Source organism: Canis aureus, chromosome 10 (assembly GCF_053574225.1).
Source record: "Canis aureus isolate CA01 chromosome 10, VMU_Caureus_v.1.0, whole genome shotgun sequence".
Lineage (NCBI taxonomy): Eukaryota > Metazoa > Chordata > Mammalia > Carnivora > Canidae > Canis > Canis aureus.
Window position 1 is genome coordinate 69,633,771 of NC_135620.1, and position 16,018 is coordinate 69,649,788.

Here is a 16,018-nt window from a genome sequence, read left to right on the forward strand (position 1 = left end):
TTAACCAGTAATTCTTCTCTGGGTATATGGCTGACAGCAGAACAGAGGATCTCAGGTGGCCTGGCAGCGTGGGCCTGCGCGGGCGAATCATCTTCCAGTGGAATTAAAGCAAACCTTAACTCTAAACCTGAAGATGTCACTCTAGGTCTGTGGGCCACTGCCCAGCTCCACTGCCAAAGGCCTTGGGCTTTCCAGAGCTTCTCATGATACAAGATGCAACTTGCCCTCCTCTACCCTAATGCTCCAAGCCCCTCTCCTAGGCCTCACCAAGCTTGCACCCTGACCTCCTAGTGGCTTTCAAGCTGAGGCCATGCCAGGAGGAGGAGCTGGGGTGGCGGAGGTGAGCCTCAGTGCTGACCCAGGGGAGGAATGGGGAAGCCTGGGAGGCTTGAGTGGTTAAAATGTGGCAGGCTGGCAGAAAGTACCCGGGGCTGCTGGATACCTGCCAGCATGTGAATAGGAAGAGGGCACGAGGGCACAGTTCTAAAGCAGTATTTACTTTGGTTTTCACTTCTCTAAGGCCCTGGGACCTTTTAAAAGTTCTAGCTGTTGGTCTTGTGCTCGGTCTCCATCACTCCTCCTTCAGCCACTGCAATAGCTGAGGTGTGTAGTAGGTGATGATGATGTCGGCACCTGTGGGGGACAGATGCAGGAAGGGGGAGAAGCCTGGCATCAGCTCTGGGCACCCCTTTGGGGAGACGAGGGCCAAGAGCAGAGGGGGTGGAAGGCTGCTACCATGAAGGGGCACAGCTCGTGGGCATTATGACATAAGATCAAGCCAAGCTCCGGGCAGTTACAGCTCTGCACACCGTGCGACCCTGGGCAAGTCATTTTCGCTTGCTGGGCCTGTTTGCCAACGTATAAGGTGCAAGGTGGGGAAATGAGTAAGCTGTGAGGGCCCTCCTCAGGCTGTATGCACACCAACAAAACCAGCTCCCATTTGCAGAGTGGAGAGCATATGCCAATGACATATATCATCCTCACTCAATTCTCCGGACAACCAACGTCGGGTGTTTTATCCCCTGTTTGCAGATAAGGACTCTGAGGTTCACGGACATGGCTCAGCTAAGGTCTCAAAACCAAAAAGTGACAGAGGGTTCTTCCTTCACTGCTGCATGCTGTGTTCTGCGGTTCCATGTCCCCTCCTCTTTAGATCGCTGCTATTTCCAGGCATGCGACGCCAGGCTGTCTCAACTTTATTTCCCTCTCTGGGCAAAGTGCCCATCAGCCCTGTAGCCCAGGTCAAAAAAACCCCAGCCCCGCCTGTTCACCTGCACGGCGGAAGGCGGTCATGGCCTCCAGAACAGCAGCCTTGAGATCAAACGCCCCGGCCCGGGCTCCGTGCCACAGCATGGCAAACTCTCCGGAAACGTGGTACACGGCAAGAGGGAGCTCAGGGTGCTGCGGAAAAGCAGTGGGAGGCGGACAGGTGCAAGGGCAGAACCTCTGGGAGTGTCCCTTCCTCCCAACCGGTGAGCATCTTGAGCCCCATGCCCTGTGTCACTACTGCTGGCAGCCTGACACATTTTTTTTTTTTAAAAAGACTTATTTATTAGGACGTCTGGGTGGCTCAGTGGTTGAGCATCTGCCTTCGATTCAGGGCGTGATCCCCGGGTCCAGGGATCGAGTCTCGCATTGGGCTCCCTGTGAGAAGCCTGCTTTTCCCTATGCCTGTGTCTCTGTCTCACTCTCTGTCTCTCATGAATAAATAAAATCTTTTTTTTTTAAGATTTTATTTTTTAATTTTTATTTATTTATGATAGTCACAGAGAGAGAGAGAGAGGCAGAGACACAGGCAGAGGGAGAAGCAGGCTCCATGCACCGGGAGCCTGACGTGGGATTCGATCCAGAGTCTCCAGGATCGCGCCCTGGGCCAAAGGCAGGCGCCAAACCGCTGCACCACCCAGGGATCCCTAAATAAAATCTTAGAAAAAAAACCAACTTATTTATTTTAGAGAGGGAGGGGGTGGGGCAGAGAGAGAGAGAGAAGCCTAAGCGGGCTCCCCGCTGAGCCAGAGTCCGATGACACTTGATGACACTTGGCCCCATGACCCTGACTTGAGAGTTGGACACTCAACCGACTGAACCACCCGGGCGCCCCAGCCTGGCTCATTCTTGAATGGTGAAAGCACAGCAGCTCAAAGGCCCTGCGCGCCCTGGGGCAGGTGGCTCCGAACTCAGAGAGTCTGTCAGTCTGAGATCCCAGAGCCGGCGGACAAGCTCCCTCGTCTCCCTGGGCCCCCGCTTGTCTCCGCTCTCCTGCTCACCTTGTCCTTGACCTCCCGCACAACGTCCAGGTAGGGCATTCCCGGCTTCACCATGAGCATGTCGGCTCCTTCCCGTACGTCCCGGGCCTACGGGAGGAAGTACCATGTGGGGCACGCACAGGAGGTGAGCCGGGAGGGGGACAGGCCGGTGGGGCTCCTGCACCGGTCACGGTCACTCACCACTGCTCGGAGGGCCAGGCCCCGCGCTCCCGGTGGCAGCTGGTAGCAGCGGCGGTCTCCAAAAGCCGGGCTGGACTGCGCCGCGTCCCTGGGAAGCAGAGGCGTCAGTGGGGGTGCTCCAGCTTTGGGCTAACGGGCCAGGGGTTTGAGAGCAGACCCCTGCTAATCCTCACTCACCGGAAAGGTCCATAGAAACAGGATGCAAATTTGGCACTATAGCTCATCACTGACACCTGCGGGCAGACAACGAGGGTGGAGGTTTCAGATGTCCCCGGGTGAAGTGACAAGGAGAGACAGGATGTAGGCTTTGGTCTAGTCCCAGTAAAGCTCTGAGTCTCCATTGAGCGGGATCCCAAAGGCCTCACCAGGGCTGTCTGCACTTCTGTGATGCTTAGCAGATACGGGGGCAGGGCTGGCCCAGGCTTTCTCCTTACCTTCCCCACACCCCCCGCCACGCTCCCCGCCCCTACCCTGTTGCCAAGTCCATGTGCCATCAGAGCCTCCTTGATGGCCTCGACGCGTCCATCCATCATGTCCGAAGGGGCTACCACCTGACATCCTGAGGGGCAGAGGGTGGCCTTCAGAACTCTGGGACCTGCCTGTCCACTCTGCTACCTCCCTGCCCCGGAGCTGCTCACTCACCTGCCTTGGCATAGGCCAGTGCCACTTCTGCTAGCCGCTGGCGGCTCTCCTCAGCCAGGAAGGCCCCATTCTTGCTCAGGAGCCCTGCAGGGACAGGCAGCTGGGTTTGGGGGAGCATCTTGACCCCTGGCCCACCCACCCAAAGGGGGACTAGGTAGTGGAAATGCAGGTGGCAGCAGGGCTGGTGGAGGGCGGGAGCTCACCACAGTGACCATGGGAGGTGTAAGGGCACAGGCAGACGTCGCAGGCCACCAGAAGGCTGGGGAACGTCTTGCGCAACAGGCGGATGGCCTCGATAGCCGGGGAGTCCTCGGAGTCGGCTGCTGAACCCCGCTCATCCTAGCGGTGGCGGGGGGACACAGGGAACACGTGCTTCGTGAGGCCCCCAAGAACCAGGATGGCCAGACCTCACAGGGTGAAGCTCCCTGCATGGGAACGCAGGCAGGACAGTCCCCATTTTGCACAGGCCTGCCCAGTCAGGGTGTCACGGCCCTACTTATTAGCTTCCTGTCCCTACGTGGGTGCTGTCATGGGGGGGCGTGCCCCTGGCCCTCTCCCAGAGCAGCCTAAGGCCATAACGAGGACGTGATCAGTGCGGGAGCTCAGCTCACCCTCACCCGACCCTCCTGTGACCCTCCACTGTCCTCCCCTTGAAGCTACTTCTGCTTCTCCACCTTGGGGACTCTGCTGGGGACTCCAAAGACCAGGACACAGCGCAGGCCCTCTTCCACCAGGGGCTTCAGCATCTCTTCCAGCCGGTTTACACCATACCTGCGTGGAGGTGGGGCAGAGGGGCTGAAAGAAGGTAGGAGGCAGGCAAGGGTCTCCCTCGCCCCCCTTTAAGAGCCACGCTGCAGCCGGTACCAGGGGGGCTCAAGCCACACAGCACAGGGAGGGGTGGGAATGCTCCCACCAAACAGATGGAAAAACTGAGGCCTCCCCGGAAGCAGCTGTGGAAAGCCCCCCAAGGTTCTCACTGAACTCCCATTTGCAGCTCAGCTCTCCTTTGCAATGGCCTCTGCTATGATGTTTCCGGTCATGAATGGGTAGCTCATCCCTTTCTGAGGCTGCCTCTTCTGTTCTGGAACAACCTTGTCCCTGAGAAAAACCCATCTCTCTACTGAGCTGAAGTGAGCTTCTCTGGGTCTTCTACCTCTGGGTCTGCTTCCAGGCACCTCCAGCTGGGAAATCTCTCCCTCCATCCTCCCCCGGGCCCTCCCCACCACATCTCCTACCTGGCCACTCCTGGGAGGCTGCTGATGGGCTGTACGTCATCAGGAACGTCCCTGCAAGAGTGGGGGGCTGGGCTATGGACTGGTAGCTGTGGGAAGGGCCATTGGTGAGGGAGGGCCTGGGAGGGGTGGTTGGGGAGATGGGAAGGAGCATGGAAGTGGGGATGGAGGGGGGAGGTTGGGGTACAGTGTCTGGTTCCCTGCCTGGCCAAGCCCAGGGCCTGAAATAATAACAGGAATAAGAGTGACAGTGACAACAGAAGCAAATGGACTAAAAGAACACTTAATCATACGAAGGAGTCAAGCGGCTATGAACTTGGGATTCTGAAGGCAGAAGGCCCTTGCCTGTGATCCCAGCCACCTGGCTAGGTGACCATGCCAAGTGGAACCATTCTTTGAGCCTTGGCCCTTCATCTGTATTTGGGTGGATTTGTTCATTCATTCGACTAATACCGAGCGCTTATCACACACCAGGTACCATTCACTCTCTGGAGATACAAAGTGAACGAAACAAACACAAATCCCTGCCCGCGTGGAGAGGACACGGTAGGGGCTAATATCCATACTGTGCTCCTATGAAAACTGTCAGGGCTGAAGGAGATAATCCACGTAAGCTTGCTCAGCAGAGTACCCAGTACACAGTAAGCGCTCAATAAATGTCAGCCATTGCTGTCATGAATAATCATGACTGCCACCTCTCACACAGACATATAGATCTTTACAATCTACAGGACAAGCCTTCTCAGCTTCTGGCTTATTGCAGAGCTTAGGATAGCGGACCAGGGAAATACTATTCTTAGTTTTCAAATGGGAAGACAGTTCTTTTCAAGGTTTGTTTGATTCCTAAGACTGTTGTCCTTAACCCACTCTCTTTCACACACATATACACTCTCTCTCTCTCACACACACACACACACACACACACACACACCCTGCAGATCAGAGGCGTGCACCGTTCCTGGGGACTCACGTGACAAAGATGGGGTAGATGAGGTTGGAGGCACTGAGGGTCGTGGCGGCTGTCTGCCAGGTGCGGAGCAGCGGGTGGAAGTAGCCGCTGTGCAGGACCGACTGGGGCTGCATGGTGGGCAGCGGGATCACGGCACCTGGCTGGTGGGAACCACAGGCTCCTGAGCGGTGGCTGCACACTCAGCTCTGGGGTGGGAGTGGGGGGGCAACAGGAAGCACATGAGACTCGGTCCCTGTCCCCAGGAGATGGTCAACCCCCCCACTCCTGGATTCCTGCCTCTTCTGCTCTCTGGCCAGCGCTCCTCCTAGTGTGGCTCACCAATCCCTGCGGCTCTGAGGCAGGGTTAGGCAGAGGAAGGGAAGTAGGCCCTTTGGAAACTTCCTGAGCTGTGGGACTCTAATAATCTCAGATCTGGGCTTGTATTTTATACGGTCTCTTTTTCTTTTTCGGTCTCTTTTTCTAAAATAACCTTTCTCTAGCAATTCGATACAATTTTTTTTTTTTGTATTTTATAGAAAAAAAAAATCAATCTGCAATGGATTGGAAATTAGGATAAGCACTGACCTAGCCAGTATTTAAACTTTGTTTATTCCATGAAAAATGCTGTGATTGGCAGAAATTTTATTTTTAAAAAGATTTTTATTTATTTCTTCATGAGAGACGCAGAGAGAGGCAGAGAGAGAAGCAGGCTCCCTGCAAGGAATCTGATGTGGGACTTGATCCCAGGAGCCCGGGATCACGACCTGAGCCGAAGGCAGCGCTCAACCTCTGAACCACCCATGTGTCCCGCCTCCTGTAATTCAACCTCTAGAGAAAAACACTGTTCACACCTTGGTACAGAGACTTCTTGTCAGGCACAACCCACACTAAGAGGATTAAACAGCACAGGCCCGACAGATAGACAGACCCTCCGTAGGGTGACCGCCTAAGTGGTCTTTTCCAGCCTGAGAGCCTCCTGCTGTTCCCCAGCACAAACCACCCTTGGCTGATTTCTGATTCTGCTCACCCCGTTCCCTTTACCTGAAACGTTTGTGGGCTCTCCACAACCTCTCACCCCCAGATCCTACCCGGTGTGCCCACCTTCCCTCCCCCACTGAAGCTCCTCTCGCCCAGATCATAATCTCTCTTACATAACAGCTCTTTCTGGATCTACTTTATCTCATTCCAGTAGACAGAGCTTCTGCAGGGCAGGATCCACAGTGAGTTCATTTCTGCCTCCCCCCCCCCACCCCTGCCCAGCACCCTGGCACACGGTAAATATTTAACAACATAACTACTTATTGCCTTAAATATCCAGTAAGTGATATAAGACAGAAGGAAGCTGAGGCCGGGGGTGGGGGGGTGGGGGGCAGTGCCTGGGTGGCTCAGTGGGTGAAGCATCTGCCTTTGGCTTGAGTCATGATCCCAGGGTCCTCGGATCCCAGCTCCCTGCTCAGTGGGGACCCTTCTTCTCCCTCTCCTCCTGCTTTTTAAAAAATAAATATCTTTAAATCTTTTTAAAAATATTTTATTTATTTATTCATGAGACACACAGAGAGGCAGAGACACAGGGAGGAAGAGGAACAGGTTCCATGCAGGGAGCCCGAGGCAGGACTCGATCCTGGGACTCCGGGATCACACCCTAAGCCCAAGGCAGATGCTCAACCACTGAGCCACCCAGGTGTCCCTAAATAAATAAAATCTTAAAAACAAAACAAAAAAGAGGGAAGCTGGGGCATTAACACTTGTTTCTTGAGCACCAGGCCATTCTGGGCACCTGCACACACCATTTCTCACTCAGGTGGCACTACGGTCCAGGCTGATGGAGGGCTCAGGGAGGAGCTGCCCTAAGTGAACCATGAGTTTGGAGGCTGGAAGAAGCTTGCTGGAAATAGTCGGGGGGCTTCAACTTGGTTTTTCAGGATGCGTGTGTTCAGCTTGGCAGAGGGAAAGGGGAGGATGTTCCCTTAGGAAGGGAAGAAAGAGGCCAGGGTAGGGAAGGAGGACTGGCTGTGGGCTTTTCTGAGGCTGAAGAGGCAACTCTTTAGGGGAGGGGACAAGAGGGGACCACTGAGGGCAGGGAAGATGAGCAGGGGTGGGGGTGCGGCCTACTGAGAGGCTCAGAACCAGGAGCAGAGTGGATGGAGCAGAGGGGCACACACACTGCGGAGCCGAGGGGAGGACAGGGAAGGCCTGTCGCGAGGCAGCCAAGAGCCAGTCTCTTGGGGCGGATGCTCTGAGCTTGTGGGACCCACAGGGCAATGGAGACAGGGACGAGGCAGGAACAGGGTGGCGGGGCGCTGAGCTTTCAGAGGTGCCTGGGGAAATACCCAGTAAAGGGGTGGAAAAACTACCAGATAGTTCCTTGTATGAATGGGACCCAGGGGTCCAGAGAAGGGCAAGGACGCATTCAAGGTCACACTTGGTGAGTTACGAGGCTATAAGGGCAGGCCTAGAAACCTCGTGTGTCATCCTCCAGGTGGGGGGTGGGGGTCCCCTAGGACACTGATAATGCCTCTCTCCCCAGTCTCTGGGGTCCCTTTCGCTCTCTCCCAACCAGCTCAGGGGCCCATTTTATCCAGTTCCCCTCCTTGGCAGGGCGGGCTGGGGTTATCAGGAGCCACACAGAGACCCACCTACTACCACACCCCTAGGCCAGCCCTATCATCTGACACAGAGGCAAGCCAGGCCCCCCAAAGTCATCCCGACCCCCAAACGAGCAGTCATTCAGCACACAGAAAGTCCCACGTGCCCATTTTGCGCAACATTTGCTGTCAGGTCGGCTGGGGGTCAGCTCACCTCGGAGAGGTTAAGTCCCTCGCCCAAGACCACACAGATGGTCAGTAAATGAGCCAGAATTTGAATCTGTTCTGGACAATGAGTACACGGTTTTATCTACCACCACCCCCCCCCGACACTGAGGAACACTTGATTCAGCGAGCAGGTCTCTGCCTATACGATCTGCCCGTGGGTCAGCGAGGTGGAGGACGCACAAGAGAAAAACATCCCGAGCCTTGTGTTATGTGCTGGGCACGGGCCTAGGTGCACATGTATCTCATTTCACCGCAGAGATTATTCTGGCTCTCAGTGATAAGGAGACAGAGGCTCTGAGAGGTTAAGTGACTTGTTCCATGTTGTTCTAGAGAGTCAAGTCGGATTTTGAGCTCATCTCTGATCCACTTCCCAGAGAACTACCTGTATTTTATTTTTTAACATTTTATTTATTTATTCATGAGAGACACAGAGAGAGAGGCAGAGACACAGGGAGAGGGAGAAGCAGGCTCCATGCAGGGAGCCCGATGCGGGACTCGATCCCAGGACCCCGGGGATCATTACTCGAGTCAAAGGCAGACACACTCAATCACTGAGCCACCCAGGCATCCTGAGAACCACCTTTATGGCTTCTGGAATCCAAAACTGCATTCTACTGGCCTCAACTACCCACCTGTTTTAGAAGCCTGGGTGAACAAATGCCTTCTGCTTATCAGAAGCAGCAGAGCACGGCTGCCTAGGGGCTTTGCAGCTCAAATTTTACCACGAGGTGGTGGGAGGGTTGGTGATAGGGGCAAGGGAGTGGGGTGAGGGTGGAAGAGGTAGGTCTGACTAGGGCAATTCTTGTTTCTGTTTCTTTAATAATGTTTGGGTTAGGGAGAAATTTGCTTTGAGAAACAGGTGTCAGTGCTGAGAAAATTTGAACTCAGGAAAATCGCCAATCCTGTTCATCTCGCACATTCTGAAGCGGGAAATGAGGAGCGGAGAAGTACAGGATTTGCTTGACATCCCACGGTGAGTCAGGTACAGAGGTGGATTTGACCAGGAGTCTCTCCCAGCTTCCAGTCCCGTGCCCTGTCACCTCAACCACACGCGGTCATTCTGTTACAACAGGCACTTAATAAATACCACCGAAGAGAAAAACAGCCCTTGAGCCAGACTTGCTTGTTTGCAGAGCCAAACCCATGCCAAGGTTTTGCTTCGCAAAAAAAGTCCCTCAGGATTGGGAGATTTCCACACATTTGGGAGGGCACTTCTTCCAAATTAAGGGAGCCTCCAAGCCACAGCTTAAATCCTATGACACTTCACTGAAGCAAGAGCAAGTCACCAGGGCACCCAGCACCTCTGCTCACCCACATTAGACTAGGTTAGCTTAGCTGGAAGGCAGTACAGGGCGGTGCAGAAAGAACCTTGTTTCAGGATCCCATGGTCCCATATCTGCTCTGTGCCCTGTGTGTCACTTTGGGCAAGGTTGCTGGCCTTTCAGAGTCCTTATTTCATAATCTATAAAATGGGACTGATACCATCAAGCTTGCAAAGCTGAGGAAATTAGATTAGAGATAGTTAGGAGGTACGTGCCTGGCACTGGGTAGCAGCCCAGTAAACGTGTAAGCTACTTTTATCATCATTAGGAGAAGTGAGCTGGAAATAGACCCCCTGGAGTCATCACAGGTGTGCCATCACACCACCCCAGAAGGGAGAACTTTCACGCAAACCCGTGTGGCCGCAGGGTCTTCCAAGATATCTCCAGTGGGGTCCCTGCCTTCCAGCAGCTTCTATGGTGAGGAGAAATGATCACCACACTGACACTACAGGAGAGGGGTGGACTAGATGTTATCTGTGGGGGGGGCCTGTGTCTCCAGGTGTCAAGCATGGCTTCATGGAAGAGGCAGTTTTGCAGACTGATGGTGAAGGCATCTCCTCCTTAGATGGCAACTTCCCCAATCTGGGCCCTAAGAGCTGCCACTGTGGGAAGGGGGGTTAGAAGAGCTGTGAGCCTGAACACCCCCTTCACACCATCCCAGCCCCAGGCTCATGCTGTGCTCTGCTGAGGATTTCAGAGGCTGTGCTATTGGAGAGAAAGTTGGGAGCTGCTGCCAACTCTGGCAGGCCCTGCTGCTGGCTGGGGAGGAGGCAGTCAGGAGGGCCAACTAAGGTAGAAGGTGGCCAAGGGCTGAGAAATCCAAAGCCCCAGAAGGGCTCAGGAAAGCAGCTGTCAGGCAGGTCTGAGAAGGGCCCAACTGCCTGCCTGTTTATTCAACCAGCATTTCCTGAATATCTACCCTGGGCCTGCCCCAGTGCTAGATACAGGGATTAAAGAGAAGCATGAGACCGGGGACCCGGGCCTTGACGAGCCCAACCTCTTCTGGGTTTAGCCATCTGGAGCTACAGGGACAATGTGCCAGTTCCACAGACTCCCAGAACATCTTGGCTAGGAAGCTCCTTAAAGCCTTTTGACTACGTCATTGAAATGATGGTGAAACTGGGCTCGGAGAAAAGACGGACACTGGCTCAAGGTCAGGCAAGGGGTCAGTGGTAGATGTCAGGGTCAGAATCCAAGCCTTCAGCAGCCCAGTTCTCAGCCCACCATTAGCCCTCGATACTTGAAGTACAGACTTCAAAGCAGCTACCAGCAGAGGTGGGCTGGTGGAGAAGGGGGGGGTGTAGGGGGGAAGGAGGAGGGAGGAGGGAGGAGGGAGGATGTGGACCCTGGACTCGCCTGCAGCTGGCAGCCTGATGGTTACGTGTGTGGGTTTTGGAGTCTGTAGACGTGGGTTCAAACCCTGATTCCGACACTTTCCTAGCTGTGGGAGTTCAGTGTCTGCACCTGGTAAATGGGCGCGTTCTCCAACTGACCTCAAAGGGCCTTAATGGGCCCGTTGCCTTAATGGGCCAATGCATGGGACTTCTGTAGAAGCGCAGCACCAAGCGCCTGTTCCTGCCTCCACTTCCGTGCCTCATCCTTCGGGGCACTTCGGGCTGCTGTGTACCGGTGGGCAGTGTCCACGGGCCGCCAAGGGAGTGGACCCCGGAGAGGAGGGGACGGTCGGAGCCGGGCCCCCCAGGGCTGCGGCCACGCTCCAGCCCGCGCGGCTGCAACCCAAGCCCGCTGCAGCGGAGCAACCTACGCCCGAACAAGGGCTGCACAAGGACCGTGTTCTCGGCTGCACCCGCGAGGGGAGTTCGGGGCCCGGGGACGCCGGGCTCTCGGTGCCACCGCCCCCACCTCCAAGGGCGCCATCCCCCGGAGCCCGGCCCCCGCTCACCTGCTTCCTCAAGGGCTCGGGGCCGCCGCTCCCGCCGCCGCCGTAGCGCCTTCTAGTCTCCCGGGGCCCGTGCGGGGGCGGGGCGGCTCGCCCGGAAGCAGCTCCCCCTCGCCGCGCCCCGCCCCCGCCGGCGCGCAGGCCACGCCCCCTGCGGCCGCTTCGCCCGCGGGCTGGTCAGCTCGCGCGGAGGCCCCGCCCACGCCCGGGGAGGCCTGGCCAATCGGGTGCGCGGAAGGGCTGGCGGGCCCACGCCCCGCCCCCCGGGGCCCCGAGCTCGGGTGCCGGAAGGCCCGCCGGAGCCCACGTGGGGGCGCGGGGCCGCTGCGGCGGGGCCCTGGCGGAGGGGAGGCGGTTGCAGCCCCGAGGTTCCCCTTACCGTCCTCCCCTTCCCAGCCTGGCGCATACTTGGCGCCGCTTCGTTGTTGAAAGAATAATTGGGGGTTTGGGGGTTAAGGACATTAAAACAACACCTTAGATCTCGGGGTCCTGCAATCGAGCCCCCCGTTGGGCCCCCTGCTCAGGGTGAAGTCGGCTTCTCCCTCTCTCGCTCCTCCCTGCTTGTGCTGTCAAATAAATGCATCTTAAAAAATAAAAATAAAAATAAAGCAACAACAACAAAAATAAAGCAACACCTTAATGCCCAACACAATAGCTAAGTCCATTTTTGCAGACTGAATATTTTAAAGCTGTTGAGTTCAGCACCAGGCTGCCTTCCAGGTTTTCAGAGAAAATTAATTCCAGCGTAATTACTCAGGGCCTGCTCGGGGTACCATGGATGGAGAGATGTGATGTGATGTGAAAGGTATGGGCGCTCCGGAAAAGCGCCAAGTCTAATGGGGACATCAAACGGATCTGGGATGGGTACAGTGTGAGATTTGACGGCAGGTCTGTGCGGGGGTTTGGGTAGAGTATGTGCAGAGGCAGGAGGGAACCGGTGAGGCTTGGGGCTTGGGGGAGCTAGTAGGATTGGGTGGGTGAAGTAGGGGTGGAGATTAGGACCTTAGTAAAGGAATGCCTCCATAAAGGTGCATCAGGGATTCTGGAAAAGCTGACTTTGACTTGCTAAGGAGGCCAGGGGGCTGATCGTATTACACTTCCTTTCAGATTTTCTCAAAATCGGTACTCCAAACCTGTTTTTTTTTTTTTTTTTTTTTAAGATTTTATTTATTTATTCATGAGAGACACAGAGCAGCGACACAGGGAGAAGCAGGCTCCATGCAGGGGGCCTGATGTGGGACTGGATCCCAGGACCCCAGGACCACACCCCGGGCCAAAGGCAGGCAGTTAACCTCTGAGCCTCCCAGGTGTCCCCTCCAAACCTGTTTTAAAAGGTAGAGAGGCTTAAAGCTGGGGAAATTTGACCTGCGTAATTTCCAGCTACTAGAGCTCTGATCTGTGGCCAAATGAGGGAGGTGGTAGAAATGAAGTCATATTTTTTTGTGCATTTATGAGTCAGGGACCGTACCTAGCGTTTTGCATTCACTTATCTAATTTTGATGAGAACTATGTTACTACCCTCATTTGACAGACTAGGAAGACAATCTCTAGGGAGATTAAATAATTTGCCCTATGTCTGACTTTCTCTGCAATGCCTGCTAGTTAGGTTCCTTCAACTCATAGGGGTAATTAGTTTATATTCCCTGTGCATTTCTTTCACGACACCTGTTCCATCTCTGAGTTTATTGATAATTAAGCGTAATTAGGACCATCTACCTCAAAGAGCCCCCAAAGAGTGAGAAACTTAAGAATGCTGCTGTTTGGTGTAATCTATTTTTCACATGTCTCTTATTCTTGGCAGAAAGACCTGCTTCCATTCTCCACCCTGCATGAGTGGCGGGTGGCGGGAGGGCAGTAAGAGGGAGAGAGAGAAAGAGAAAGGGAGAGAGAGGAGCGGACTCTCTGCTGAGCAGGGAGCCTGATGGGGCTTGATTCCAGGACTTTGGGATCAAAACGTGAGCCGACCAGGTGCCCTTAATCTTTCAGTCTTACCCATAAAAAGTATTGTGAATGCAACAATATGAATAAATCTTAAATATAATGTTGAGCAAAAGGAGTCAGACTAAAGAATACATATTGTATGATTCCATTTATAAGAAATACAAACCAGGCAAAATTCACTTGTACTGTTGGAAGTCAGGATAGTGATTACTGTTGGGGAAGATAGGGAGTGCCTGGGAGACCATAGGGGCTTTCTAGGGTGCTGGTCATGCTGTTTATTGATCTGAGTGTTAGTTACATGGATGTGTTTGTGCAAATTCATCAAGCTTTACATTTATCTGCACCATTTAATATGTTATACTTTATTTTATTTAATATTTTTAAAAGATTTTATTTATTTATTCATGAGAGACACACAGAGAGAGAGGCCCAGAAACAGGCAGAGGCAGAAGCAGGCTCCATGCAGGGAGCCGGATGTGGGACTTGATCCCAGACCCCAGGATAATGCCCTGAGCCAAAGGCAGACACTCAACCTCGACCGCTGAGCCACCTAGGCGCCCCAGTATGTTATACTTTAATAAAAAGTAACAACAGGGATCCCTGGGTGGCGCAGTGGTTTGGCGCCTGCCTTTGGCCCAGGGCGCGATCCTGGAGACCCGGGATCGAGTCCCACGTCGGGCTCCCGGTGCATGGAGCCTGCCTCTCCCTCTGCCTGTGTCTCTGCCTCTCTCTCTCTCTCTGTGATGACTATCATAAATAAATAAAGAAAAAATATTAAAAAAAAGTAACAACAACAACAAAAACCCCCACTGGACTATTGTGAGTGCTTCCCAGGCAGGTATAGGGCCTTGTGCTAAACGCTTTGAAGTGAGTAACAATAGGGATTAGTGGTTGCCAGGGGCTGGAGGGAGGGAAGCATGGGGTCTAAGTGCTTGACAGGTACAGGGTTTTTCTGGGGTGATGAAAACATTTTGGAACTAGAGAGAAGTGATGGTTGCGCAATATTTTGAATGTGCTAAATGCCCCACATTGGTCATATAATTTTATGTTCTGTGAATTTCATCTCAATTAAAAGATAAAATGGGGGCGGCACTTGGGTGGCTCAGTCAGTTGGGCAGCAGCCCTTGGTTTTGGCTCAGGTCATGATCTCAGGGTGGTAGCTCAGCCTGGTGTTGGCGGGGAGGCTCCACACTCAGCAGGGACTCTGCTGGAGATTTTCTCTCCCTCTCCCCCTGCCCCTCCCCCTGCTCACTCACTCTCATATAAGTAAAATCTAAAAAAAAAAAAAAAACAAAAAAAAAACCCTGGTCTTAAAAAAAAAAAAAAGATAAAATCGGTTCACTGAATGCAATGTGGTATTCTGGAATGGATCCTGGAACAAAAAAGGGCATTAGGTTTTTTTTGTTTGTTTGTTTTTGTTTTTTGTTTTCTTTTAAAAAGGGCACTAGTGGAAAAACTGGTGAAATACAAGTAGTTTGGTATTTGGTAGTTTTTTCTTCAGTTTTGACAAATGTACCTTGGTTATGTAAGATGTCAACATGAGGGAAAGCTGGGTGATTACATGAGAACTCTGCACTCTGCAACTTTTCTGAAAACTAAGATTGTTCCAAAGTAAAAAAAGTTCATTAAAGAAAAAAAAAGAGAAAGAAATAGAAACAAAGTCACACACAGGGCCGCTAGAATAGGATCCTAGCTTTCATAAATAAATTGGTGGTAAGATCTTGAGCAAGTCACTTCTCTCTGATGAGCCTCAATTTCTCATTGGCAAAAATCGGATTAGGTTGCAAAAGTAATTTCTTATTTTTTTAAAGATTTTATTTATTTATTCATGAGACACACACAGAGACGCAGAGACACAGGCAGAGGAAGAAGCAGGCTCCATGCAGGGAGCCTGATGTGGGAGTTGATCCTGGATCTCCAGGATCATACTCTGGGCTGAAGGTGGCGCTAAACAGCTGAGCCACTGGAGCCGCCCTAAAAGTAATTTTTTAAAAAAGATTTACTTGAGAGAGAAAGAGCACGCACACACAAGTGGGGGAAAGGGCAGAGAGAGATGCAGACTCCCCATGGAGTTGGGGAACCCCATGCAGGGCTGGATCCCAGGACCCTGGGATCATAAAGTGAACCTGAAGTTGGATGCTTAACTGGGCCACATGGGGGCCCCAGTAGTTAAAAAAAAAAAAATCTCTATACTCGATATAGGGTTCAAATTTATAGCCCTGACATTGAGTTGCACACTTTGCTGACTGAGCCCCTCAGATACCCCTGAAAATGTAATTTTGCACTGGTAAAAATGGTAACCTTTCCACCCTCCAAATCTAGATCAGAATCTGTAGGCATGAAGGGTTGTGGCTTACAAAAGATGAGATTTTTGCCTTACCTTAGTTAAGCAACCTTCAAAATTCAGATACCACCACAGGAATGTTAAAGGTGTGCTTGGAAAAAACTAGTTGATAACCTCAGATTTTTCCTTTTTTTTTTTTTAAAAAGTAATTTCTAGGGATGCCTGGGTGATTCAGTGGTTGGGCATCCGCCTTCAGCTCAGGTCATGATCCCAGAATCCAGGATTGAGTCCCGCATCACGCTCCTTGCGGGAAGCCTGCTTCTCCCTGTCTGTGTCTCTGTCTCTCATGAATAAATAAAATTTTTAAAAAATTTCTACACCCAGTGCAGGGCTCAAACTTACTACCCTGAGGTCAAGACTCAGGCTCTACCAGCTGAGCAACCCAGACACCTCTTAAATTCTGTGGTTTTAAGTCAGAATTCCCATTC

At 52.9% G+C, this 16,018-nt stretch overlaps 1 protein-coding gene across 1 annotated transcript; it reads right to left on the reverse strand.

The window, feature by feature from the left end:
• Positions 1 to 476: 476 nt before the first annotated feature.
• Positions 477 to 11,435, reverse strand: ALAD (aminolevulinate dehydratase). Its single transcript, XM_077912998.1, has 12 exons — positions 11,309 to 11,435; positions 5,292 to 5,476; positions 4,325 to 4,375; positions 3,764 to 3,860; positions 3,293 to 3,428; positions 3,090 to 3,173; positions 2,918 to 3,006; positions 2,625 to 2,680; positions 2,448 to 2,535; positions 2,268 to 2,354; positions 1,272 to 1,401; positions 477 to 633 (listed from the first exon to the last, which is right to left on the reverse strand). The coding sequence occupies exons 2-12, from the start codon at positions 5,402 to 5,404 to the stop codon at positions 572 to 574; spliced, it is 993 nt and encodes a 330-aa protein (XP_077769124.1). The 5' UTR covers positions 5,405 to 5,476; positions 11,309 to 11,435; the 3' UTR covers positions 477 to 571.
• Between the last annotated feature and the right edge of the window lie 4,583 nt (positions 11,436 to 16,018).

What these genes read in the sequence shown, in the direction of transcription:
- ALAD (XM_077912998.1), bottom strand. Translation starts at nt 5,404, where the DNA reads ATGCAGCCCCAGTCGGTCCTGCACAGCGGCTACTTCCACCCGCTGCTC. An exon ending in CACCTCCCATGGTCACTGTG is followed by an intron (nt 3,174 to 3,292) that starts GTGAGCTCCCGC and finishes CTGTCCCTGCAG; the next exon opens with GGCTCCTGAGCAAGAATGGG. An exon ending in GCCTGGCCCTCCGAGCAGTG is followed by an intron (nt 2,355 to 2,447) that starts GTGAGTGACCGT and finishes TTCCTCCCGTAG; the next exon opens with GCCCGGGACGTACGGGAAGG.